Source organism: Sus scrofa, chromosome 5, assembly GCF_054392235.1.
Source record: "Sus scrofa isolate SSC_HxYL_T2T_F1_AM1 chromosome 5, Sscrofa_HxYL_maternal_Yorkshire_Landrace_v2.0, whole genome shotgun sequence".
Taxonomy (NCBI): domain Eukaryota; kingdom Metazoa; phylum Chordata; class Mammalia; order Artiodactyla; family Suidae; genus Sus; species Sus scrofa.
In genome coordinates, this window is record NC_139387.1 from 71,072,297 (window position 1) to 71,098,000 (window position 25,704).

General features: G+C 48.4%; 2 protein-coding genes, 1 long non-coding RNA gene and 1 other non-coding gene across 27 annotated transcripts in view; 3 read left to right on the forward strand and 1 right to left on the reverse strand.

The window, feature by feature from the left end:
- Positions 1-15,126, forward strand: part of CHD4 (chromodomain helicase DNA binding protein 4) — a 33,483-nt gene extending 18,357 nt beyond the window's left edge. For 6 of the 22 annotated variants that reach the window (XM_021092425.2, XM_084956850.1, XM_021092427.2 and 3 more), the window contains exons 26-40: positions 4,122-4,302; positions 4,387-4,473; positions 4,564-4,652; positions 4,758-4,891; positions 5,453-5,597; positions 5,716-5,881; positions 6,135-6,232; positions 6,343-6,472; positions 7,303-7,374; positions 7,699-7,836; positions 8,084-8,192; positions 8,300-8,432; positions 13,208-13,403; positions 14,169-14,332; positions 14,516-15,126. In XM_021092425.2, the coding sequence (XP_020948084.1) occupies positions 4,122-4,302; positions 4,387-4,473; positions 4,564-4,652; positions 4,758-4,891; positions 5,453-5,597; positions 5,716-5,881; positions 6,135-6,232; positions 6,343-6,472; positions 7,303-7,374; positions 7,699-7,836; positions 8,084-8,192; positions 8,300-8,432; positions 13,208-13,403; positions 14,169-14,332; positions 14,516-14,533 (1,860 nt within the window). In that variant the 3' untranslated portion in view covers positions 14,534-15,126. Of the gene's footprint in view, positions 1-4,121; positions 4,474-4,563; positions 4,653-4,757; positions 4,892-5,452; positions 5,598-5,715; positions 5,882-6,134; positions 6,233-6,342; positions 6,473-7,302; positions 7,375-7,698; positions 7,837-8,083; positions 8,193-8,299; positions 8,433-13,207; positions 13,407-14,168; positions 14,333-14,515 lie in introns of all 22 variants that reach the window. The other 16 variants (XM_084956840.1, XM_084956847.1, XM_084956844.1 and 13 more) reach the window with 5 other exon arrangements.
- LOC146403435 (small Cajal body-specific RNA 11) lies at positions 5,911-6,050 on the forward strand. The gene has a single exon (XR_014804685.1).
- Positions 11,947-15,900, reverse strand: LOC102162288 (uncharacterized). Its single transcript, XR_297162.4, has 2 exons — positions 15,591-15,900; positions 11,947-15,383 (listed from the first exon to the last, which is right to left on the reverse strand). It is a non-coding gene; the product is annotated as an uncharacterized LOC102162288 (long non-coding RNA).
- A 75-nt stretch (positions 15,901-15,975) lies between these two features.
- Positions 15,976-25,454, forward strand: NOP2 (NOP2 nucleolar protein). Of its 3 annotated transcripts, none has more exons than XR_014845259.1 (16): positions 15,976-16,076; positions 16,366-16,472; positions 17,972-18,017; positions 18,458-18,546; positions 18,735-18,973; positions 20,116-20,171; positions 20,287-20,449; positions 20,545-20,736; positions 20,867-20,956; positions 21,664-21,751; positions 21,834-21,974; positions 22,501-22,640; positions 22,789-22,878; positions 23,017-23,139; positions 23,206-23,478; positions 24,664-25,453. XR_014845259.1 is itself a non-coding variant. In XM_085024612.1 (16 exons), the coding sequence occupies exons 2-16, from the start codon at positions 16,370-16,372 to the stop codon at positions 25,341-25,343; spliced, it is 2,469 nt and encodes an 822-aa protein (XP_084880738.1). In that variant the 5' UTR covers positions 15,976-16,076; positions 16,366-16,369; the 3' UTR covers positions 25,344-25,453.
- The last annotated feature ends 250 nt before the right edge of the window (positions 25,455-25,704 follow it).

Below are 25,704 nucleotides of genomic sequence, written 5' to 3' on the forward strand. Positions count from 1 at the left end.
TAGTACATTGATGAATTGATATATCTCTTCCTTTGAAAAGAAATACTGTAACATATGAGCAAATCACATTCTCATCTTTGACGTGGCTATCCAGAAATTCATGGCTGCATTTCACACAACTTTATATTAACTCTTCTTTATCGGAATCTCGTTTTCTTTTCTTTCATGTATTTTATTAGCTCTATAAGTAAACTTTGGATTACTATCTCCAGTCTCTCCAGAGAAAAGGTAGGAGATAAGATATGAGATAAAATACTTACACCATCTTCCTGTGCTTTTTAAAACAGAATTTTTTTTTTTTTTTCTCTTCTGTTTTCTTAGTACAAGATAAAAAGTACTCAGTGGTTGTCACTGTTGTGGCGTGGGTTGGCTCCTTGGCCTGGGAACTTTTGCATGTTGTGGGCATGGCAAAAAGAAACAAAAAAACAGCCCTCAGTGATATGTGGCTTCTGTAGGAGTTGTTTCGGTAGGTTAAGAACCCAACTAGTATCCATGAGGATGCAGATTCGATCCCAGGCCTCGATCAGTGGGTTAAGGATCTGGTGTGGCTTCAAGTTGTGGCATAGGTTGCAGATGTGGCTTGGATCTGGCATTTCTGTGGCTGTGGCAGAGGATGGCAGTTGTGGCTTTGATTCAGCCCTTAGCCTGGGAGCTTCCTTGTGCCGTGGATGTGACCTTAAAAAGGAGAAAAATATGTGGCTTCTGTAATGATTTTTTTTTCCCCAAAGTAGTATAGGGTATAAAACGAAAAAAAAAAAAAAAAGATTGCTTTTTCTTCCTGTCCCCTTTAAGCTACCTGGGTCAGGTTGCTGGTGATTTTTGCCACTTTTTCTCATCCTTCCAACTTGGAACCATCCCTCTTGCTGTGTTTTTCTCATACCTTCCTATTATCTTGAGTGACACTACTACTGCTAACATCGGTTGGGTGTAACCGTAGCTGCAAAGTCTGATGGGTCTGTAGACCAACAGTGTTCAATCAAAACTGCCCTCCTGTAAGGCGCTCTGGTTCCTGTCAGTGGTGACTGCACCTGCTGAGTGGTTGGATGAGAGAAGTGTACTCTCCCTCCCACTGATCACCTCTGCTAGTGACTACACAGGGATGCTGCCCACATTCTCTTTAGTGGCTGTGGCTGCTCTTTACTTTATAGCCTTTTTAGATTTCGTTTTTTGAATAGGAGTATAGCTGATCCTTGAGCAACTTATTGTTGGTCCTCCATATCCGTAGTTCCTGCATATCTGCAGATTCAACCAGCCATGGGCCGTGTAGCATTGTTGTATTTACTACTGAAAAACATCCATGTGTAAGTGGACTTGTGCAGTTTAAACCTGTGTTGTTCAGGAGTCAGCTGTAATTCAGCTGGTTCAGAATTCAAAAAATAGGAACCTTGAGGTTGCGGGTTCCATGCCTGGCCTTGCTCAGTGGGTTAAGGACCTGGCGTTGCCCGTGAGCTGTGGTGTAGGTGGTAGAGGTGGCTCGGATCCTGCGTTGCTGTGGCTGTGGTGTAGGCTGGCAGCTATAGCTCTGATTGGATCCCTAGCCTGGGAACCTCCATATGCCCCAGGAGAGGCCCAAGAAATGGCAAAAAAAAAGACCAAAAAAAAAAAAAAATTCAAAAAATACAGAGGTATCTCTCTCCCACCCCATTCCTCTGGCCACCCAGCTCCCTCCTTGAGGACAAGTGATATTTTCAGTTTCTTGTATATATATATATATATATATATATATATATATATATATATATTTTTTTTTTTTTTTGTCTTTTTGCTATTTCTTGGGCTGCTCCCGCGGCATATGGAGGTTCCCAGGCTAGGGGTCGAATCGGAGCTGTAGCCACCGGCCTATGCCAGAGACACAGCAACGAGGGATCCGAGCCGCGTCTGTAACCTACACCACAGCTCACGGCAACGCCGGATCATTAACCCACTGAGCAAGGGCAGGGACCGAACCCGCAACCTCATGGTTCCTAGTCGGATTCGTTAACCACTGCGCCACGACGGGAACTCCTCTTGTATATATTTAAAAAATAAAATTATTTTCTGTGGGGAGTTCCCGTTGTAGTTCAGCAGTAACAAACCCGACTAGTATCCATGAGGATGTGGGTTTGATCCCTGGCCTCGCTCAGTGGGTTAAGTATCCGGCATTGTCGTGAGCTGTGGTGTAGGTCACAGACGTGGTCCGGAACTGGCGTTGCAGTGGTTGTGGTGTAGGCTGGCAGCTGCAGCTCCAATTGGATCCTAGCCTGGGAACTCGCATGCTGCAGGTGTGGCCCTAAAAAGCAAAAAAAAAAAAAAAAAGTGTGTAAAAGTTACGTGTATGTCCACACGTGTATGTATACATACACGTATATACATGCACATGATATACACACAAGGATCTTTTTTATTTTCCTTTTAAGGAAAGTAGTTTCTTTTTTTTTTTGCATTTTAGGGCCACACCCACGGGCATATGGAAGTTCCCAGGCTAGGGGTTGACTCGGAGCTACAGCTGCCAGCCTATGCCACAGCCACAGCAATGCCAGATCTGAGCCTTGTCTACCCCCTACACCACAACTCACAGGCAATGCCAGGTCCTTAACCCACTGAGCAATGCCAGGGATTGAACCCGAATCCTCATGGATGCTAGTCAGATGCGTTTCCTCTGCACCACAACGGGAACTCCAGGAGAGTAGTTTCTTATACGTAATGTTCTTTACCTTGCTTCTGTCTACCTAATAATTCAAATCAGTAAAGAGCCCCCCATTTTTTTGCTGCATAATATGTCCTTGATTGAAAGTACCGTAATTTATTTTTAAAAGTTGAGATGTAATTGACATATATGCCACTATAGTAGTTTTAATTGTGCAGCATAATGACCGATATTTGTATATATGGCAAAATGGTCAGCCTGAGAAGTTTAGTTAGTATCTGTTATCCTACTTTTCTTTTCTTTTTTTTTGCTTTCTAGGACCACACCTGCGGCATATGGAAGTTCTCAGGCTGGGGGTTGAATCAGAGGTGCAGCTGCCGACCTAATACCGCAGCTCACAGCAATGCTGGATTCTTAACCTACTGAGCAAGGCCAGGGATCAAACCCACATCCTCATGGATGCTAGTTGGGTTCATAACTGCTAAGCCACAATCGGAACTCCCTCTGTTACCATACATACTTAGATGTTTCTTTCTCTTGTGATGGGAACTTTTAAGAGCTACTCTTGGAAATCTCCTTTGGCTCAGTGGTTTAAGGATCTGGCATTGTCACTGGTGTCGATCTGGTTGCTGCTGTGGCATGGGTTTGATCCCTGGCCTGGGAACGTCTGTATGCCATGGGTGTGGCCAAAAACCCCCTGTTCTTTTAGCAACTTTCAAATATGCCAGTATGGTATTAACTGTAGTTACCATGCTCTACATAAATTCACCATGATTTATTTATTTTTAACTGGAAGTTTATACTTTTGACTTTCTTCACCCATTCCCTTTTCTAATTTATTCAAATTACATAATGAAGGGTAGTTAGGTTGTTTTTAGTATTATACTATTAGCACCTTCATCTTAATGCAAGGGGTTTGGAATTAGTGGTCCTGAAGTATCTGAAAAAAATACAAGACTTTCAAAGGAGGACAAACATTGAGATACAAAAGGATATATATATATATTATATATATATGTGTGTCCTTTTTTTTGTACAGTGAACTTTATGAAGTTCATGAAGAACAGAGGGGCTTATGGCCTTTCTGCTTTGTTTCTTGGGAAAGTCTTTTGCAGTATTTCAGAAGAGTCTCCAGTCCGTCTTGTTAAGGCTCTAACCTCTCTTTTCTGTTTTTCACTATCTCCCAACTGTATATATATCACTAAAAGAGGTTAAAATAAAAAGAAAGCAGACTGTCTCTTCACTCTTTTTTTGTGGTAACAGCTCCATTTCATATTTTGCTTTAGTTACATTGTCTGCCAACCTATACATAATTATGAGGAACGTTGTCCTGTCAATTAAAGCTCTTTTAAGTTCTTAGGTCCAAGCTGGCACAGCAAGTATTTCAGAGTCCAGCCATGTACAGGAGCTAGCAGAGTGGGAACTGTGAGGACCAGGGGTAAGCTGGTGGTGCTGACTTCAGCACTCCTGAGTCCTGGCCCTCCCTCTGTCCCAGGAGGAAGAGGAGGTAGAACGGGAAATCATAAAACAGGAAGAAAGTGTGGATCCTGACTACTGGGAGAAATTGCTGCGGCACCATTATGAGCAGCAGCAAGAAGATTTGGCCCGAAATCTGGGTAAAGGAAAAAGAATCCGTAAACAGGTCAACTACAATGATGGCTCCCAGGAGGACCGAGGTGTGTGTGGCCGGCCCCGCCCCCCACCCATGGGCCGTTCCACTAGAGCAGTGGGCCCCGCTCATCTGCCCTCTCTCCCTCCAGATTGGCAGGACGACCAGTCCGACAACCAGTCCGATTATTCGGTGGCTTCAGAGGAAGGTGATGAAGACTTTGACGAACGTTCAGAAGGTGAGGGCTCTGCCTCTCTGCTGGCTTCTTAAATAGTGCATCGTCTTAAGATTACACCAGTGTCACTCACACATCCTTTTCTTCTTGCAGCTCCCCGCAGGCCCAGTCGTAAGGGCCTGCGGAATGATAAAGATAAGCCATTGCCTCCTCTGTTGGCCCGTGTTGGTGGGAATATTGAAGTGAGTAGCACTCGGTTCTGGAGAAGGTTGGGTGAGTGCTCATGTTGGGTCTTCGGTGGGGGAGGTTCTGCTCCCCTCACCTCGGATCCTTCTTCCCCCCACCAGGTTCTTGGGTTTAACGCTCGTCAGCGAAAAGCCTTTCTTAATGCAATTATGCGGTATGGGATGCCACCTCAGGATGCTTTTACCACCCAGTGGCTTGTGAGAGATCTGCGAGGCAAGTCAGAGAAGGAGTTCAAGTAAGTGGAAAGTGGGTGTTTCCATTGTGGCTCAGTGGGTTAAGAACCTGACTGAGGACGCAGGTTCGATCCCTGGCCTCACTCAGTGGGTTAAGGATCGCTGTGAGCTGTGGTGTAGGTCACAGATATGCTTGGATCAGTCATTGCTGTGGCTGTGTCTAGACCGGCAGTTGCAGCTCTGATTTAGCCGCTAGCTTGGGAACTTCCATATGCCATGGGTGTGGCCCTAAGAAGAAAAAAAAGGACAAGTGGTAGCTGGGATGAGTGACATAGAGTGGGTCTCTTAAGTCTCCGGGCCTTCCACAGTGCTAGTCCCGGCTGTACAGGGAGTTGGCTGTCCTCTGCTGAACTTGGCGGGTGAAGCTGTTAGTGATAGGGTTCTTTGTGTCCCTGGAAAGGGCCTGGGGTACGGTGTGGGGTCTGGAGACCAACTTTCAGTGGAGGGTGGGCCTTTCTTCAGATGGGGCCATATTTGTTGTCTGGGATGATGTGGTGGAAAGAATCTGATCTGAGAGTTGGCATAATTGTGTTTAACTCTGTTTCTCTACTCCTTTGCTGCAGGGCTTACGTCTCTCTCTTTATGCGGCATTTATGTGAGCCAGGAGCAGATGGGGCTGAGACCTTTGCTGATGGTGTGCCCCGAGAAGGCCTGTCTCGTCAGCATGTCCTTACCAGGATTGGTGTCATGTCCTTGATTCGCAAGAAGGTGAGCCCTGAGTTTCCCTCCATTGTTTAGGGTTTCAAGAGGAAACTAGAGGGCCAGCAGGAAAAGGAGCTTATTAAAGGTAGAATTGGGTTTACAGTCTTTTGTCCCATTGCTGCAGGTTCAGGAGTTTGAACATGTGAACGGGCGTTGGAGCATGCCTGAACTTGCGGAAGTAGAGGAAAACAAGAAGATGTCCCAGCCAGGGTCACCTTCCCCAAAGACTCCTACACCCTCCACTCCAGGGGACACACAACCCAATACTCCTGCACCTGCCCCACCTGCTGGTAAGTCTGCCTGGACTGTCCTCCTGTTCTTGTCCTGGCCTATGCTTTTTCTTCTTCCCGGTGCTCAGTTCTGACTGGGGAGTCTGGCAGGACACACAGCAATCTCCCTCTCAGTTTAGGAGGGCTGTCCTAAGAATAGGGCTGGCTCTTAAAGGCACGAGAGGACAATTTAAGACGAGACAAATTGAGATCAGTAATCTCTTTTTCTGATCTGGGGCCTTCTCCTTAATTAATGCCTATTGTTGGTCTGCAGAGGATGGGATAAAAATAGAGGAAAATAGCCTCAAAGAAGAAGAGAGTGCAGAAGGAGAAAAGGAGGTTAAATCTGCAGCTCCTGAGGCCACTGTTGAGGTAAGAGATGGGGGTGACTAGATGGCACACCAGAGGCAAATGGATACAGCCCCTTCTCCTGCCTGGGTGCTGGCCTGCCTGCTTCAGCTTCTGTCTTCTTTCCTTTGCAGTGTACGCAGCCCCCTGTCCCTGCCTCAGAGGATGAAAAGGTCCTCATTGAACCCCCGGAGGGAGAGGAGAAAGTGGAAAAGGCAGAGGTGAAAGAGAGAACAGAGGAACCTATGGAGACAGATCCCAAAGGTATCCACATTTTCAAGCACTACAGATCTCTATGAACCACAGCTGCTCTTGGACCTCCAGCTGGCTGGAGAGACGTCTGGAGGAAGAATACATACTGAAAAATCTTGTACCCTTGATTTTTATTTTTATTCAAAAAAATTTTATTTTTTTCAGGGCCACACCCTCAGTATATGGAGGTTCTCAGGCTAGGGGTTGAATTGGAGCTGCAGCTGCCAACCTTACGACACAGCCACAGCCATGACTTATCTGAGCCCCGTCTGTGACCTGTGCCACAACTTGCAGCAACCCCAGATCCTTAACCCACCGAACGAGGCCAGGGATTGAACCTGCATCCTCATGGATACTAGTCAGATTCACTTCCACTGTGCCACAATGGAAACTCCTACCCTTGGTTTTTATTTTTTTTTATTATTATTATTTTTTTGTCTTTTTACCATTTCTTGGGCCGCTGCCGCGGCATATGGAGGTTCCCAGGCCTAGGGGTCTAATCGGAGCTGTAGCTGCCAGCCTATGCCAGAGACACAGCAACTCAGGATCCGAGCCGCGTCTGCAACCTACACCACAGCTCACGGCAACACTGGATCGTTAACCCACTGAGCAAGGGCAGGGATCGAACCCGCAACCTCATGGTTCCTAGTCGGATTCGTTAACCACTGTGCCACGACAGGAACTCCACCCTTCATTTTTAAATTGAGGGCTTTTTCTCCCTGAAGACATCTTTTATGAGTATAATCATTGAGATTGAGGTTTAGGACTCTTCCAGGTGCGAATAGCATAGGACAGAGAACCCTCTTCTTCAGGTACACTGTCAATGCTCTCTGCCCCCACAGGTGTTGCTGACGTGGAGAAGGCGGAGGAGAAGGCGGCAGGCGATCTGATTCCCATTGTGGTGGAGGACAAAGGTGAATGTTTGGAGAAGCTGCCTGTGCTTTAAGAGGACTCGGAACTGAAAGGAAGGACTTTATCTCTGGGATGCCCTTCCCTCCCCAGGTTCCCCATCCATACCTGTAGAGCCATTTTATCCCAAGCTAGAATACTCCATCTCTCGCCATGTGTGGCTGTCAATGGTTGGGGGCCGGTGGCCCCTTCTTCTGGGTTTGAGAAACACTTATGTGGAGAAAGGGTGGAGGCAGATGGATATTTTGTAGCATATGGTGCTATGGCTGAGGGCCATGGTGCTGGGCTTCTGTCTGGAGCTGACGTTTTTCCTTCTGCATATCCTGTAGAAGAGAAGAAAGAAGAAGAAGAGAAAAAAGAGGTGATGCTTCAGAATGGAGAGACCCCAAAGGACCTGAATGATGAAAAGCAGAAGAAAAATATTAAACAGCGTTTCATGTTCAACATTGCAGATGGTGGTTTTACTGGTAAGAAAAAGAGGGCCCCATTGGGATTAGAAGGATTTGAGGTGAAATTAGGGTTTTTGTCAGAAATCAGGGTATAGAGACTTTGCTATCTCCTAGTTGAGGGATTGCCAGCCTGGTTGCAGACTCCTCTGGGATCCATGGGGCACATGAAGTTGGTATTTGAGGGGTCAGGAATAAGTAGCTTTTTGAATTCTTACAGAGATTTGCTTTTCTTTTTCTCCCCAAACCTCCTCAAATTCCTCTTCAGAGTTGCATTCCCTTTGGCAGAATGAGGAGCGGGCAGCCACAGTCACCAAGAAGACCTATGAGATCTGGCATCGACGGCATGACTACTGGCTGCTGGCTGGCATCATAAAGTATCCTTTGCCTGAGTCTGGGCTGAGGTTCTTGGTGATGGTTTCTGAAGGTCCCACAGTTTGAAGTTCATTCCTTGTTGCGTTTTTCCTGAGCAATTTTCCAACAGCCATGGCTATGCCCGGTGGCAGGACATCCAGAATGACCCACGCTATGCTATCCTCAATGAGCCTTTCAAAGGTGAAATGAACCGTGGCAATTTCTTAGAGATCAAGAATAAGTTTCTAGCCCGAAGGTTCAAGGTGAGCATGATGGGAAGGAAAGGAGCGTTGAGGTGACGGCCTTTAAAGTGCGGAAGGGAGTCTGCTCATTCAGCCACACTGTTTGTTGTATTCTCCTGTGTACTTAACTTTTTGTATTCTTTGGAAGGCTTTCATCCCAACTACTTTAAATATTAGAGATAAGACATACAGATTTGGGGAGTTTCCTGGTGGCCTAGAGTTTAAGGATTTGGCATTGTCACTACTATAGCTCAGGTTTGATCCCTGGCTTTGCAACTTCTGCATGCTGCGGGTGCAGCCAAAAAAGAGAGAGACATACAGATTTGAAAATTAACCAGCTATTCAAAGGCTGGAGATGACTGTGTCTAGTGAATGACAGGCCAGTGCAGTGGGTGTGCTGGGGGGACACTGCAGGTTGGAATGTTTGGAAAAGATACAGAGGTGGGGCTCAATCAGATCTCTAAGGAGGCAGGGCTGACACGGGCTGGAGGTACTTTTTTCTGGGTCTGAGCGTTTGTGTGGATGAGGGGTGGGGTGGGTGCAAAGGTGTCGAGCTCCATTTTCAGAATCACTAGGGCTATTACTAAGCCCAGGGCGGAAGGGGAGTCTTATTTAGGAATTCAGCCGATGTCTATGGCACGTTGTGTGCAGACCATGAAAATGGGATACCAAGAAGATGGGACACGTGGGTCTTGGGCCGAGTATAAGTGGGGTAATAAGGAAGGTACACTAATAAACCTTTAAACACCATGTGCCAAGAGGTGGGTGGCACAGAGATAGGCCTGGTGCCTGTTCTCAAGGAGGAGCTTTCAGTTTAAAGTAGTGGCAAATGTGTGATCAAATGAATGCCATTCTCTGTGTTGGGAAGGAGATTGCTGGATCCACAAAAAAGTCCTCCAGAGGGAGTGTGGGGAGTGGGGAGAGAGCTCACAAATGCTTCATGGAGAAGGTGGCATTGGAATGAAGTTTTGATGAATGTAATAGAGACTGTTGGATAGAATTGGAAGGCTGTCTGAGACAAAGGGATTAGGCTGGGCAAAGAGAGGCTGTAGGGCTTGGGGTGTTTGGAAATAGCAAATAGTCCAGGTGGGGTGTAGAAGTCAGCTGTGTTGGTGATGGTGGGAGGTAGGCTGGAGCCATAAAGAGGTAAGGGCTGGAGGAGGGTTTTTGGCACCAGATAAGAGAGTTGGGCTTTACCTTATGGTTCATGGGCAGCCATTGAGGGTTTGTGAAGGGTTTGGATACAACCAAGGGAGATTGAAACAGAACATTCATGAGATTACAGAACTATCATATAGGCATGAGGTAGGCACGAGCTGGGCTGTGATGCTGGTTGTGGAAAGTGGAAAAGAATTTACAGGATTTACTGATTTACTATAGGGATCATCAAACCTTTTCTTTTAAGGGGCCTGAGAGTATTTCAGGCTTTATGGGACATTGACACTCTGTTATAGTGTGCAAGCAGCCCTAGGTGATAAATGAATATAAATAGAGTGTGTTCCAGTAAAGCTTTATTTATGGGCACTAAAATTTGACCTTCATGTGAGTTACAGACCATTATTTTGGCTTTTTTCCAACCATTTAAGAATTAAAATACCCATTCTTGAGTTCCCCTTGTGGCTCAGTGGGTTTAAGAATCTCATACAGTGTCTGTGAAGATGTGGCTTTGCTCAGTGGGTTAAGGATCCAGTGTTGTCACAAACTGTGATGTAGGTCACAGAGGAGGTTCAGATCCAGCATGGCTGTGGCTGTGGTGTAGGCTTCAGCTGCAGCTCCAATTCACTCCTAGCCTGGAAGCTTCCATACGTGGCCATAAAACAAAACGAAACAAGACCCATACTTGGACTATCCAAAAACAGGCAGTAGCCCAGGTCTGGCCCACAGGCCATAGTTTGCTGACCCCTGACTGACTTTACTGGATTTGAGATAAAAAGGAGTGAGATTCCAAAAATAACTGGAGTTTTGAGTCTGAGTTGCTGAAAAAGTTAAATTATCATTGGCAGGTCAGGGAAGTAAGAGGAGAGGGAGCAGTGTATGGGAAAGAATTAGTTTTAGATAAGACCTTAGGTGTTTCTCACAAGTAAATGCCTTCCCAGTAACCCCCCCCCCCCGCACCGTAAAAAAGTGGGATCAAAGTGGTCAATCATGCATAAGTGGGATCGGAACAGTCAGTGCCTGAGATGACTGGTTTGAAAAGCACCAGCTTATTTGCATAGAGGTGCTGGTTGTTGCCAGGAGGGGAGAGCTCTCTCCAGAAAATGCTTTAATACAACAGCTGTGGAGTTCCTGTCGTGGCACAGTGGTTAACGAATCCGACTAGGAACCATGAGGTTGCGGGTTCGGTCCCTGCCCTTGCTCAGTGGATTAGGGATCCGGCGTTGCTGTGAGCTGTGATGTAGGTCACAGACTTGGCTTGGATCCCATGTTGCTGTGGCTCTGGTGCAGGCCGGTGGCTACAGCTCCAATTTGACGCCTAGCCTGGGAACCTCCATGTGCCGCAGGAGCGGCCCTAGGAAAGGCAAAAAGACCAAAAAAAAACAAACAAAAAAACCCACAACAGCTGGGAGTTCCCATTGTGGCAGCGGAAATGAATCCAGCTAGTATCCATGATTCTGTGGGTTCGATCCCTGGCCTCGCTCAGTGGGTCTGGGAATCCCACATTACTGTGGCTGCGGTGTGGGCCAGCAGCTGTAGCTCTATTCGACCCCTAGCCTGGAAACCTCTATATGCTGCAGGTGCAGCCGTACAAAGCAAAAAAAAAAAAAAAAAGGGGGGGGGGGGAGAAAAAAACAGGCAAGGACTGATCCTGGAGAAAGCTCATAGTTTGGTGCAGGAGTTGGTGAAGGAGACAGTATATAGACTGAAAGTAGGTTCTTAGTCTGTCTGGGGATAAAGTTAGTAGATCCTGATGGAGCCAGTCTTGTGGAAGAAACAATAGTCCATTATTCTCATACTCACCTTTTTCTTGACCCCTAATGGATTCTTTTTAAGAACCAGTGGATATTTGAGCAAAGTAAGTCTCATAACTCATGAATCAGCATTCTGTCCCTTGGAATATATTTCAAAGGACCGTTTACACAGCTCCATGAGGCAGCATGGGCAAGTGTTGGTTGCAGTACGAATTTTGGTGGTGGGGCCTAGAGATAACTTGGATGTTGCACTTTGAGGGTGTGGGTAGGTAAATGTGGATTCACATCACAAAGTAAGCAACAGAAGTAACAAAATGCACATAACAAAAGGATTTTTAAAAAAGATGTGTAATGGTGAAAGGAGGAAAAACCATTTTATACCAAAAAACATTCTTTAATTAGAAATGTGCACGTAAAACAATACTTAGTCTTCAAGAAAACTCAAAAAAGACACACAGTAAGTATATTAGAAAGGTCGCCTATTAAGGAAGGAAAGAAATGGGATTGACATATGAAGAAAAGAAACAACAGGAATAATTTTAGAAGAGTAAAACAAGCACTATCCATAGGAGGGACTGCCGTGTAACTGTTAAGTCATCTTTTATAAAGACCAGTTAATAATATAGTTTTGTGGTTTTTTTTTTTTTTTTTTGCTTTGTAGGGCTGCATCTGCAGCATATGGAGGTTCCCAGGCTAGGGGTCTGATCGGAGTTACAGCTGCCAGCCTACACCACAGCCACACGGGATCTGAGCCGCATCTGTGACCTATATACCACAGCTCATGGGCAATGCTGGAACCTTAACCTACTGAGCAAGGCCAGGGATCGAACCTGCAACTTCATGGTTCCTAGTCGGATTTGTTAACCACTGAGCCACGATGGGAACTCCAAGATTTTTTTTGTTTTTAATAATGAAGATTTTTTTTACTACGTAACTGTGAATGAAATTATAAATATGTAGGATCTTTTTTTTTTTTGGTCTTTTTGTCTCTCTGTTGTTGTTGTTGCTATTTCTTGGGCCGCTCCCGCGGCATATGGAGGTTCCCAGGCTAGGCGTCAAATTGGAGCTGTAGCCACCGGCCTACACCAGAGCCGCAGCAACTCGGGATCCGAGCCGAGTCTGCAACGTACACCACAGCTCACGGCAAGGCCGGATCGTTAACCCACTGAGCAAGGGCAGGGACCGAACCCGCAACCTCATGGTTCCTAGTCGGATTCGTTCACCACTGCGCCACGACGGGAACTCCCGGATCTTTTTTTTATATACATTTTATTTTTTTTATTTTTATTTTTTTTGTCCTTTTGCTATTTCTTTGGGTCGCTCCCGCAGCACATGGAGGTTCCCAGGCCAGGGGTCCAATCGGAGCTGTAGCCGCCAGCCTACGCCAGAGCCCCAGCAACGCGGGATCCGAGCCGCGTCTGCAACCTACACCACAGCTCACAGCAACGCCGGATCATTAACCCACGGAGCAAGGGCAGGGACCAAACCCGCAACCTCATGGTTCCTAGTCGGATTCGTTAACCACCGCGCCACGACGGGAACTCCAAATACATAGGATCTTAATACATAAAAAAATAAATATAAGGAAACACATCAAATGTTAACTGTTTTTAGGAGGTAGAATTGTGATTTTGATGCTTTATACATTCTGTATTTTCTAAATTGAGTTTTTATCATTTTTGTGTAAAAGTGAATCAGTAAGATAACTTAAAAAACTTGGACCACCAAAGAGGGATAAAAAAGCCAATGTAATGTTGAATTGGTGTTGAACACCAGTTCATGTGTGAGGGAGCCATTCCTAAGGTTCTTCACAGGTTCTCAGAGGCCCGTCAGAATTAAGCCAAGTGAATTATCATTCCAATGCCCATCTCTTTATCCCTTGTCCAGCTCTTAGAACAAGCCCTGGTGATTGAGGAACAGCTGCGTCGGGCAGCTTACCTGAACATGTCAGAGGACCCCTCCCACCCTTCCATGGCCCTGAACACCCGCTTTGCTGAGGTGGAGTGTTTGGCGGAGAGTCATCAGCACCTGTCCAAGGAGTCAATGGCAGGAAACAAGCCAGCCAATGCGGTCCTGCACAAAGGTAGCCAGTGGCTCCCCTGCCTCCTGCTGACTTAGCCTCCTTCTTTCTCTGTCCCTCCCCAACACATTTGGGGAGCTTTGCCTTCCTCCTCAGGAAGCTAATATCTCACAGGCAATCAAGGACAGTAGTTCTTTGCCTCTTAACTTCTTGAATATACTCAGCTTTTTGGAGAGGTGGAGAGCAACCCAGAATAATACATAGTGTTATCTGGGCTACTTTAGAGGTAACTTCAGGTTATTTACGATCTTGTGCTTTCTAGACCCCCTTTCAACATCCTGTTTCTAATTAAAGGTAAGACATTGTGAGGGGGTGGAGGGTGAAATGAGGAAAAGGCAGCTGTTATAAAGGAAGAGGGAGACAGCTCCAAAAGTGGAGAGGAAAAAATAGGAATAGCTATTTAAGAAGTGGCGGAGTTCCCTGGTGGCCTAGTGGTTAAAGATTTGGTGTTGTCACTGCTGTGGCATGGTTCTCTCCCTGGCCTGGAAGCTTTTGCATGCTGCAGGCACAGTCAAGAAAAAATAAAAGTGATGGAGATAGAGACAGGGATCAAGAGACAGAGGTAACTTTAAAACATAGAATCATGGACACTTGGAATATGAGGAATAGGAATTTGAGCGTGGTGGAGCCAGGTCAGGTGACTGACAAGACAGCACTCCAGCACGTCACTTGATCATTGAGAAGTGATGGGAAAGCCGGTCCACATATTATAAGATGGGCCTAGGTCTTGACCACCACGGCTCACCGCCTTTTTTCCCCCCCATGCAGTTCTGAAACAGCTAGAAGAACTGCTGAGTGACATGAAAGCCGATGTGACTCGACTCCCAGCTACTATTGCCCGAATTCCCCCAGTTGCTGTGAGGCTACAGATGTCCGAGCGTAACATTCTCAGCCGCCTGGCAAACCGGGCACCTGAACCGACTCCACAGCAGGTATAGGACCATTTTCCTCTGGCCATCTGTTCCAGCAGAGCCACTCTGGAACTTGTAACGTTGCTGTCTGTCCCTGGCTTTACACATTGGGCAGGTGGGGCTGGTCCACCAGTGAGTTCCTTTGGGGTCAGGAGGGTTCCTGGGGTCTGACATTCTGACCCTCTTGGCTCTCTCTTTCTCTAGGTAGCCCAGCAGCAGTGAAGATCCAGATGGATGATAACACGTCCACCGCTGAGCAGTGACCTTCCTCACTTTCCCTTGCCCAGCTTCTCCCCTGGGGGCCTGAGAGACCCTCTCCTCCCTTCTGCCCCATCTTCCAAGCTGTAGAGGAACAGCCCCCAGTGCACTGGGGGAGGGGAGGGAGTGAGGGGCAGTGGTGCCCTTCCTGCTGGAGAGACATGCAGCAGTAGCGCCGGCGCCATCTGCAGGGAGCTGGCGGGCTGGCCTTTTGGGCCCTGGCTTCTCCCCACTGTAACGTCTGTTACACACAAACTGTTGTGGGTTCCCGCCAGGCTTGAAGAAAATGATCTGAATTTCTTCCTCCTTTTGGTTTTATTTTGTTGGTTTATTTTGTGTTTTCATTTCTCCTTTTTGGGGGGTATTCACAGTGGGCCGGGCCCCTGGGCGAGACACAGCTACCTCTGTTGGCATCTTTTTAATACCAGGAACCCAGCGGATCCAGCCCCTGAGCGGCTAGAATGAAATAAAGTTGGAAAAAAAAAAAAAAAAAAAAGGAAAAGAACCAAAAGCATAAAAAACCACAGCAAATTTCTTGACAAAAATTGAAAATAAAAGTTTCCTTGTATTTTAGTGCTCTGGTTCAGTGTGGGTGTAGGTGCAGGTGGGTGTGTCCGACGGGAGCCTTGGGACAGTGCAGCTGAAGACCAAGGGTTTCCTTGTGTCCTGAGACTCCACGAAATCTGGACTGTGCACGTACCCTCGTGCTCCGGCCGCCACCACCTGCACGCTGCGAGGAGCTCCGGAGCCCCCTGGGTTCACAGCCTAAGCCTGACTCCCAGCTTCGCGGCCGTCTCCAGGCTGTAGATGTCTGCTGTAGAGAATCAAAGGAGAATCTTCCTCGCAACATTGCGAAGACAAACCAGCGAAGTGCCGGAGCAGTTTTGAACAGCTGCTAAGCACCACCTTAGGGTTTATTTCAAGAAAGGCTGCTCTGGGTTTTCTGTTTGTGTGAAGTGAGAACACAAGATGCCGTCCTCCCGACCTCTCGTATGGGAACCAAGGCAGAGAGTTCCCTTACCTGAGGGGCAGCGCGGGGTATGGTGTCAAGGAAGAAGGTTTCAAAGTCACAGGACTTGGGAGTGGGTGCGACCTTGAGACGTGGGGCGAAAGAGGGTCCGGCTCTGACGCCTCCGTCCGAAGGGAGGGGCCGTCTTTTGGGTACCAGCTTTTCGGACGAAATCCGCCATAAGGCGTAAGGCCCACATCTGGAGGGAAGGGCGGGGAAGCTAAAGGCGTCCCCCTACGCGCCGCCTTCTCCACCTGGGAGAGAGCGGAGCGGTCCTCCCCGGCCGCCCTCTGCACCGCCTGCCCCGCGCGGCCGCGCGAATGAAACTTCCGGCTTCCGCGGCGGATGGGAAGCCCGGAAGAGGCGGGGCCTCAGCGGGCGCGCTGTGCGCTTGCGCAAGACGTTCCCGTGGTGTGGCGTCGGAGCGCCAGCCCCGCACCACACGTGGAGTGCTGTCGCTGCTTCCTAGGGCCTTCTCGGGACTGGACCCGCTTCCAGGTGAGCTGCAGCTTCGGGCGGGTCTTCTGCAGGAAGTCGAGGAAGGAAGGGTGAGGTGTCCACTTGGACCGGGGCGTGGGAAGGGGACGTTGTACCAGCGGTGTGGGACCCAGGGCCCGGGGCTCAGCGTGTAGTGGAGGTGTGGCCAGGCCTCGAGGGGCAGTGGGGCTGCTGAGTCGAGGTTCTCGTCAAGGCAGTGCCCTTTTCCACTTCAACTTGCTTCGTCTGCTCTCTGCCTTTCCCGGACAACACGCGCCACTCTACTGTCTCTCGTTTTTGTTTTCCTCAGTACCATGGGGCGCAAATTGGACCCTACGAAGGAGAAACGCGGGCCGGGCCGAAAGGCCCGAAAGCAGAAAGGTGCTGAGACCGAACTCGTCAGATTCTTGCCTGCAGGTAAGGGTCAGGCGTGCCCGTCCCCTTCCGATTCTCTAGCTTTTGCGCCGTTCTTCCATCTGTAGTGTAATCCCTCAGTTTTTTAGATTGTGTGTTCATGAGTTATTAGGAAGTAAATATGAATGGAACAATCTCATAAACGTTTAGAAATTAGGGAAGATGTGACGGGCACAAGTTCCCATGCAAGGAGATGTGTGGTTTAATGTTTAGGGCCTTCAGAGGAAGCAGGATTCCACGGAGTTGCCAAGTTTGAAAAGATTTTGTGACTTTTTTTTTTTTTTTTTTGGCCGTCTCGGCAGCATGTGGAAGTTCCCAGGCCAGGGAGCGAATCCAAACTGGAGCTGTGACCTACCATACTGATCGTTAAGCGACTGCACCACAGCAGGAACTTCCAAGAAGTTGGGTTTTGCACTAAGCTCTTCTTAGATGACCTGCTTCTGTGTGGGGGTTTCATAGCTAGCCATGCAGCTCCCTTGGTGTGATCTATTGAAAATCAGCCCTGGACACAAAAGATTGTAAGACAAAAAAAGAAGAGAAGGAGAAAAAAGAAGTTGGGTTTTGAGAAGTGGGTGACATTTTAGCAGGTGGAAGTTGGGAACGGGACAGTCCAGTCACTGTGAACTGCATTGTAGAGGAGATGGGAAGGCACAGAGCTGGCTCCCACTTGGTCAGGAGTCTACTGCAGGTAGTTTGTGTTGAGTATTGTCTAAAAGATGCAGTTTATTGAAGTATAGGTAAGTGGTAAATACAATGCTGAACCCGCTGGACACATTATATCACTTCATTCTCTCAGTGTCCTGTGAGAGAGGCACTGCCGAGGAAATGGATGCTGAGAGGTTAATTTGTATAGTTATAAAATGATAGTGCTTTATGGAGTTCCAGTCTTGGTGCAGTGGAAATGAATCCGACTGGGAACCATGAGATTGCGGGTTCGATCCCTGGCCTTGCTCAGTGGGTTAAGGATCTGGTGCTGCCCTAAGCTGTGGTGTAGTTTGCAGACATGGCTAGGATCTGGCGTTGCTGTGGCTGTGGTGTAGGCTGGCAGCAACAGCTCTGATTGGACCCCTAGCCTGGGAACCTCCATAAGCTGCCTCCGGTGCAGCCCTAAAAAAAGGACAAAAGGAAAAAAAAAAAAATAGGAGGGCTTTAAACTTTCTATTTCTTGGAGAATATAGGAAAAGCAGTAGTTTTGAAATCTGTGGTTGGCAACTGATTAGATAAAAGAAAGGGCAGAAGAAAGATTTGAAAGTTTCAGAATGGCGATGATGCTATTTTTTGAAATCAGTCTGGAGGGAGGCCCAGTTTGGATTTGGTTGATGAGCAGCCAGATGGCGATCAGCTCCTTTACATCTCTTTACCCGGCTCCCTGTAGAGCACAGTGGAGTGAGTTACAATCTCTTCCCTTTAACTACTGTCCTAATTCTCTGCCCTTTTATTTTCTCTCCTGCTTTTTATTTTCTCATAACCTCCTCTCTTCCTTTTTTTGATTTTTTAAACAGCTGGTGATGAAAATTCCAAGAGGCTGTCCAGTCGTGCTCGAAAGAGGTGAGTGTAGGAGTCCTGTCGTGGTTCAGTGGAAACGAATCCTACTAGCATCCTTAAGGATGCAGGTTCAATCCTTGGACTCGCTCAGTGGGTTAAGGATCCAGTGTTGCCATGAGCTGTGGCATAGGTTGCAGACGAGGCTCGGATCTGGCGTGGCTGTGGCTGTGGTGTATGCCGGTGGCTACAGCCATGTGCCTCAGGTGCGGCCCTAAAAAGACCAAAAAAAAAAAAAAAAAAAAAAGGAAAGAAAGAGGTGAGTGTGAATGTCCACATTTATGTTACACAGGCAGATTAAATTGGTCCTGCTCATCTTTGGGCACATGATCCCATGTGACCCTGCTGATGGAAAGGGCTCTTTGGGGACTGTCATGGTTCCCTGCAGTGGGAAGTGGCAGAGCCTGGAGGGGTATTCCATTTCCTTACTCCTTATGTCTTTTCAGGGCAGCCAAGAGGAGGTTGGGCTCTGCTGAAGTCCGTGAGACAAATAAATCCCCTGGGGCCAGACCATTGCCTGGAAAGCTACCAAAAGGTCAGTGAAAATAGGAGCTGGGTGCTATGTGAGGAGTACACTGGGTCCTGGGTAGGGAAGAGCTTGCTGATCATTTCTGGAGTGAAAGGAACAGCCAAAGGACATTTGTGGGGGTAGAGAGTACAGGCCTCATTAATGTGTGACTGCTCTCAGCCCGGTATTCTTCAAACCCTTCGGGATCTCTGCAGGAGCCGTCCAGACACCGAGTAAGAAGGGAGCCCTGTCCTTATTTAATGCTGCTCAAGGCAAGAAGCGCCCAGCATCAGCCTATAGCAGTGAGGAGGAGGGAGAGGAGGAAGACTCTGAAGAGGGTGGTGTGGTGAACGAGGGGGACCTCTGGGGCTCTGAGGACAGTGATGCCGATATGGTAGATGACTATGGAGCCAACTCCAGTTCAGAGGACGAAGAAGAGGATGACAGTGAAGAGGTGAGCTCTGTCTCTCTGGGTCTCCAGGAAGCGATCTTTGCCTTTTTGAGTCTTTCCAGATCGTTGAGACTGACTGTCCCTTGGTGACGAGGATAAGCCTGTGTAGAGGACAAGGATTTTATTTGGTATCTGTGAACCTCAAAAAGATTTTTTCTTTGGGGAGTTGCCGTTGTGGCTCAGTGGTTAACTAATCCGACTAGGAACCAGAGGTTGCGGGTTCGATCCCTGGCCTTGCTCAGTGGGTTAAGGATCTGATGTTGCCATGAGCTGTGGTGTAGGTTGCAGACGCGGCTCGGATCCTGTGTTGCTGTGGCTCCGGCGTAGGCCGGCAGCTGTAGCTCTGATTTGACCCCTGGCCTGGGAACCTCCATATGCCGTGGGAACAGCCCAAGAAATGTCAAACAGACAAAAAAAAAAGATTTTTTTCTTTTGACTTGGTGATTCTGTCCTAGGAAGAGGATCCAAAACGTAGACAACGATTTATTTACTGAAGTAGGAGAAGTTATTATGTACTGTACAGTTAGTATGTGAGTGTGTAATTAGGAAAATTGAAGCAATTTCTTTGTATGGAATACAAAGAAAGTCCCCACTTGCACCTTTGTCCCACAACCCCCCCCTTTACAGAGCTACTATTTTGAGACTTAGAGGCACCATGTGGACCATAACGCCAAAACTCTGGAAACTTCCAAATGCCCAATATGCTTAAGTTAATTGTGGTTTATTCGTATGCTAATTAACAGTTGGCCGTTATGTTTGTGAAAATGCTTGTGATCTAACTATGAAAAAAGTCAAGAAACACTCTTGAAAATGCGTAATGATTTTAACTGCGTGAGAAACGTGGAGTAGGTCTGGAGGAGGATATGGCAAAGTGGGTATCCAAGGGCAATTTTTGTCCCCCACACCTGTGTACAAACAGGAATGGAAAGAAAAGTACAACGAACCCTTTCAATCTATCGCTGTAGTTCACTGATGGTAGATATTGTGCCAGTCTTATATATTCCTTTCTTCAGAGTCTATTTCTTTTTTGGAGCAAGAGTTATAGTTGTATTTAGGAAAAAATAAAATAACAGAGGCCGGAAGTATTATGTGGGCTGGCGGAAGGACAGGCCTTGCGGCACCAGCCCCTTGTGTCTTTTTTTCAGTTGCTGCCCATTGAAAGGGCTGCTCGAAAGCAGAAGGCCCAGGAAGCTGTTACTGGGTAAGTTTGGGAAACTCTTAGGGTGGAGAACAGGCAGCGGCTGGAGTGAAGTGTGAGGAAGGAGGTGGTGTCTGCTTTGATCTGTGAACCATTTGGTTCCTGGACCTGTTTACAGGAGCCAGTGGAGTGAGGAGGAGACTGAGGAAGAGGAGGAGGAATCCCCTGAGTCAGGCCCTAGAGAAGATGATGAGACAGAAGGGGGCCTCCAGATCAATGTGGATGAGGAGGAGCCTTTTGTACTGCCCCTTGCTGGAGAGATGGAGCAGGATATCCTTCTGGTGCAGGGGGAGGCATGGTGGGGAGGTACTTGGGAGAAGGGATTTCCAGGCCCAGGGACACTGGGAAACAGTTCTTAACGGAACCACATGCCCAGGCTCCAGACTTGCAGCGAGTTCACAAGCGCATCCAAGATATAGTGGGAGTGTTGCGTGATTTTGGGACTCAGCGGGAGGAGGGTCGGTCTCGTGCTGAATATCTGCAGCGGCTTCGGAAGGATTTGGCCACTTATTACTCCTACGGAGACTTTCTCCTTGGCAAGCTCATGGACCTCTTCCCTCTGTCTGAGGTACTTACTTGCTAGTCTGATGCCCTCCCTGCTCTTCTAGCCTCACCTTCTCTCTTACCCTGTGTGAGAAGGCAGCCAGCCCCCTTGCTCTCTGCTCTTGTGACTGAGCCCCTGTCATCCTCTGTCCCAGCTGGTGGAGTTCTTGGAAGCTAATGAGGTGCCTCGGCCCATCACCCTCAGGACCAATACGTTGAAGACCCGGCGCCGAGACCTTGCTCAGGTGAGGGGTGGGCTTTGAGGTTTGCTTGTCTCAGGGAAGCACTCTGATTTCTGTGAGCTGAAGAGACCCCCGAGTCCCACCGCAACTTGAGGGATCTTAGGACCTGAGCATTTCTTGGTACAGGCATGAACCCTAAACCTAGATAGACCTAGTGTCAAGCTGGATTTGTTTGGCTGGTTCAATCACAATAGAAGTGCTGCCTTACAAAGAAATGGTGGAAGGGCTCGTCTGCCTCATTCATTGAGAAGCTGGTGAGATTGCTGCCCCCGGGAGAATACACGACACGCTTGCACAAGCAGTATTTTAAGCTCATCATTTCCAAGGGTTTAGGGAACCGGTGATGTACCCCTGTGTGTTGTGATCTTCTGATGTGGAGGTATGCTGGTAATTATCTTTAAAGCTAAATTTTAGGATGGTAAGAAGGCTGAACCTCTTGGAAAATCAGAGTTCATTTCCAGGAGATAAAAGAACAGGAGCTGGTAGTTTGTTATGGCGTTCAAACCTTGAATTAGAACCGAGGCTAAGGAAAAGGAGACCATGACGAGATGGGAGAAACTGTTCACTGTCTGTGATGACTGTATCCTGATTAAATTCTAAGGGTTGTGGTGCCGCAGGCCTCCCGGCAGGACCAGGGCTTCATGTCTCCATCTGCTTTCTGGGTAGAGTAGCTTCTGAGGTTTTAAAACCTTCATCCATCTTCTCTTCAGGCACTAATCAATCGTGGGGTTAACCTGGATCCCCTGGGCAAGTGGTCAAAGACTGGACTCGTGGTGTATGATTCCTCGGTGCCCATTGGTAAGTGGTCCCTGCCCAACAGCCCTTCCTTGTCCCCCTCCCCCCTTGTTCCAGCATGTCACAGGTGGGTCCTCCTCCATAGGTGCTACTCCTGAGTACTTGGCTGGGCACTACATGCTACAGGGTGCGTCCAGCATGTTGCCTGTCATGGCCTTGGCGCCCCAGGAACACGAGCGGATTCTGGACATGTGTTGTGCCCCTGGAGGAAAGACCAGCTACATTGGTAAGAGGAGGGTCTAGGTGGGTTGCTGATTTGTTGGTGCTTAAGAAACAGGGCACAGGTTCTGGAGTTAGTCTCTGTTCCAGCCCCATGTGGGCCTCTTACTGGCCACATGGCCTCGGGCAAGCCCCTGGTCCTCTCTCATCACCTGTAAAACGGTGCGGTGATTGTGCTTGAGTTGGCTGTTAAGTGTTACGCTTCAGTTGCAAGGGTTGAGATGTGCATGTAGAAGCCTTTGGCATGGGGACACTGTATACCACTAGTCGTAACCATTTGATTAAGCTGATGTTACTTAGAAGTAACTCAGTCCGTCAGATCGGAAGGGTGTTTGGTAACAATGGAAAAACCACCCTGGTAGCCTTGCTCATCCCAGGGGCCAGCACAGACCAGGTAGACCTACCACCTTACTGTGGACCTGGGGAATGCAGCTTATTGGGGAAGTGAATGAGCACGTTCCTGGGCTAGAGGGTGGCTGGCAGGTTTGGAAGCAGAGGAACTGCTGGTGAGGCCTGTGCCCTCTGCCCTTCAGCCCAGCTCATGAAGAACACGGGTGTGATTCTCGCCAACGATGCCAATGCTGAGCGGCTCAAGAGTGTCGTGGGCAACTTGCACCGGCTGGGAGTCACCAACACCATCATCAGCAACTACGATGGGCGCCAGTTCCCCAAGGTGGGCTCCCTTCTGCGTGTCTCTCCTGAGATTGTGTTCCAGCCCACCTGCCCTCTTCTGATCTCAGGATATTGAGACTTGCCTCTAGGAAATACAAGGTTTGGCTCAGGTTACCCAGAATGGCTGATTATCCTGCCCTTTTCCCCAGGTGGTGGGGGGCTTTGACCGAGTCCTGCTGGATGCTCCTTGCAGTGGCACTGGGATCATCTCCAAGGACCCAGCTGTGAAGACTAACAAGGTGCGGAGGCAGGGTTGGGCGACCAGTTGAAGTGGGGGTTGGGGCCTGGAGAGCCAGAGTGGGAGGTGGGGGACCCCCTGAGCAGCCAGCAGTGCCTTTTGAAATTCCAATGCTCTGGATCTCTCTGTCTGGGGACAGGATGAGAAGGACATTCTGCGCTGTGCTCACCTTCAGAAGGAGCTGCTCCTGAGTGCTATCGACTCTGTCAGTGCCACCTCCAAGACAGGAGGCTACCTTGTGTACTGCACCTGCTCCATCACGGTGAGGCCTGGCAGTGGAGCCCAGGGGGCCTGGGTTGGGGCTCCTCAGCCCATCCTTCATCTCCAGCTCTTTGCCTTTTCCTTCCGTCTCCATCTGCCCCCATATGTCAGGTGGAAGAGAATGAGTGGGTGGTAGACTACGCACTGAAGAAGAGGAATGTGCGGCTTGTGCCCACTGGCCTGGACTTCGGCCAGGAGGGCTTTACCCGCTTCCGGGAAAGGCGCTTCCACCCCACTCTGCGTTCTACCCGCCGCTTCTACCCTCACACCCACAACATGGATGGTTTCTTTATTGCCAAGTTCAAGAAGTTCTCCAATTCTATCCCCCAGTCCCAAACAGGTAAGCTCTCTGTAACATTCATTGCCACCTTTGCTTTCTCTGCCTCTCAGGAAGCTTTTTAGGGTGGCTGCAGGGAAGGGTCGGGTCTCTGCCTCCCTATCCCCGCTTTGCTTACTTGGGTGAGGGACCCCTTTCATCCCAGCGACATTTGTTCCCAAGCTTGGACCCCATTCGGGTATGTTAAAGGGTTCATGCAGGTGGGGCCTTTTCCTTGATTGTGCCAAGTGGCTGCAGTTGTTTGGCACTAAATGCATTCGCAGTGCGGGTGTGGTTTCTCTTCCTTCTTGGCGAGGCTGCCTTACTGGTAATAGACCTCTTCTGGTCCAGCCTTGTCGGCACTGGGTTGGCACACGACTCCTCCGAACTATCAGCGGTTCTCTGAGCCTATCATACTAATTGGAGATCTGTTTCCCAGCCATCTTGAGGAGTCTGGCCTCAAGGGGTGGGGTGGGGTTGCTGAAACAGGCCCGAGGGCTTTGCCTGCTGGGATGTCACCCTGGGTTTAGTTGGAAAAGAGAGAGGCAAGCCTGCCTTCTCTGGATACAAACTTCATGACTTACTGAGTTGATTTCTTTTAATAAACAGTGCCTCCTAACAGAAGTCACATCTGAACATTAACAGAAGAAAAATCTCTTTGAGAAGTAGCAAAATTTCCTGTAATTTTTTTGCTCTATCTTTAAAAATCTGTATTTAAATACCTGTTTAATATATGTCAGTCTTCATTTATGAAGACTAGCTTGTTTCTAGTTGCTCTGTGTGTAGCTCATCAAAATCTGCATTTCCAAAAGATTTTTGCATTTCCATCAAAAATCTTTCCTGATTAAAAGAAAGGCCCACCCAATGCTTGAGGTTTATTCAGGATTCACCTCTCCTTAGAGTGTCTCGTTACCTGCTGGCCTCAAGGGGGTACACCCTCCTCTAAAAACCTTTTGGACCAAGGATGGGTAGTGATCCCTTCTCTTTAATATCGGGTTCAAATTCGACTTGAGTATAGGTGAGGTTAAGTAATCTGAATCTTAAGTAATCTACTTTTAGATACCTCCCAATTGTGCGGAACACTTGGCCAAGAGATAGTACCCGGGCAGTTTCCTTATTGTACTTCCTCTGCTTATCTCCACCACTGATGATCAAGGCTCAGTGATGAGGCCTGTTTTCTGAAACCATTCTATTTAATTTTAACCCCAGGAAATTCTGCAACATCAACCCCTACAAACCCAGACTTGCCCAGCCCGAAAGGGGAGGTGACTCCCAAGCCTGAGCGCAGCAGCCAGCCTGCCAAGAAGGCCAGAGTGGCTGTGCAAGCAAAGCAGCGGCTGCAGAAACGGCAACTTCCCAAGAAGGCTTCTTTCCAAAAGCAGAATGGCATCTCCAAAGGGACAGGCTCAGAATTGTCCACTGTGTCTTCTGTCACAAAGGTCCAACCTTCCTCCAAGCTCCAGGATAGCAAGCAGCCAGCTGAGAAAGCAGTAGTGGTCAGGGAACCAAAGGTGGCTGGGAGACTAAAACAGTCACCCAAACTGCAGTCCTCCAAGAAAGTTGCCTTCCCAAAGCAGTGTGTTCCTCCCAAGGGCATGGACCCAGAAATCCCTCCTGTGCCATCCCTCTCCAAGACCCAGGATGCTTTCAAGCCTGAGGACCGCAATCAGCCCCTTGGAAACACCACCACAGGGGCTGAGAAGGTAAAGCAGCAGTTACCAGAGCAATCTTTCAAGAAAACTGCCTTCCAGAAACAGAATGGCACCCCCAAGGGACCTAAGACTCCCACCATGTCCCCTCGCAGTTCTAGCAGGCCCCCACCAGCGAAGAGGAGAAAATCGCAGTCCAGAGGCAGCAGCCAACCACTGCCGTCTTCAGTGGATGGTTGAACTAGACTGGGGTGGTTCATTGCCATTGTTACTAGGTTGGAGCTCTTACCTCCGTGAGGATGGCTTTCCCACCGTGGATGTGAAATTTAATACACAATTTGCAATCTTGCCATTGTGGTTTTTTTGCTGGTTTTTTTTGTTTGTTTGTTTTTTGAGGGTACTGGATGTTGGCTTTGCTGCTTTAAGGGTAGGGGTGGGAGGGTGGGATAGGGATCCTCTGAAGAGGGGATCGTGTGGTATACTGAGAAATCAAGTCAATTCCAGGCACCTGGGATCCTTTGACTTCCCCAGGGACCCAGGAGAAGGCGAGGCAGAGCCCGGGTGTTCAGACTGGAGCGAGGAGGGCAATAGGGGTGTAGGG

Bases quoted from the DNA above. Each gene is read 5' to 3' on its own strand.
- NOP2 (XM_085024612.1), top strand. From the start codon at position 16,370: ATGGGGCGCAAATTGGACCCTACGAAGGAGAAACGCGGGCCGGGCCGA. The intron at 16,473-17,971 runs GTAAGGGTCAGG...TTTTTTAAACAG, and splicing joins CGTCAGATTCTTGCCTGCAG to CTGGTGATGAAAATTCCAAG. The intron at 18,974-20,115 runs GTGAGCTCTGTC...TCTTTTTTTCAG, and splicing joins AAGAGGATGACAGTGAAGAG to TTGCTGCCCATTGAAAGGGC.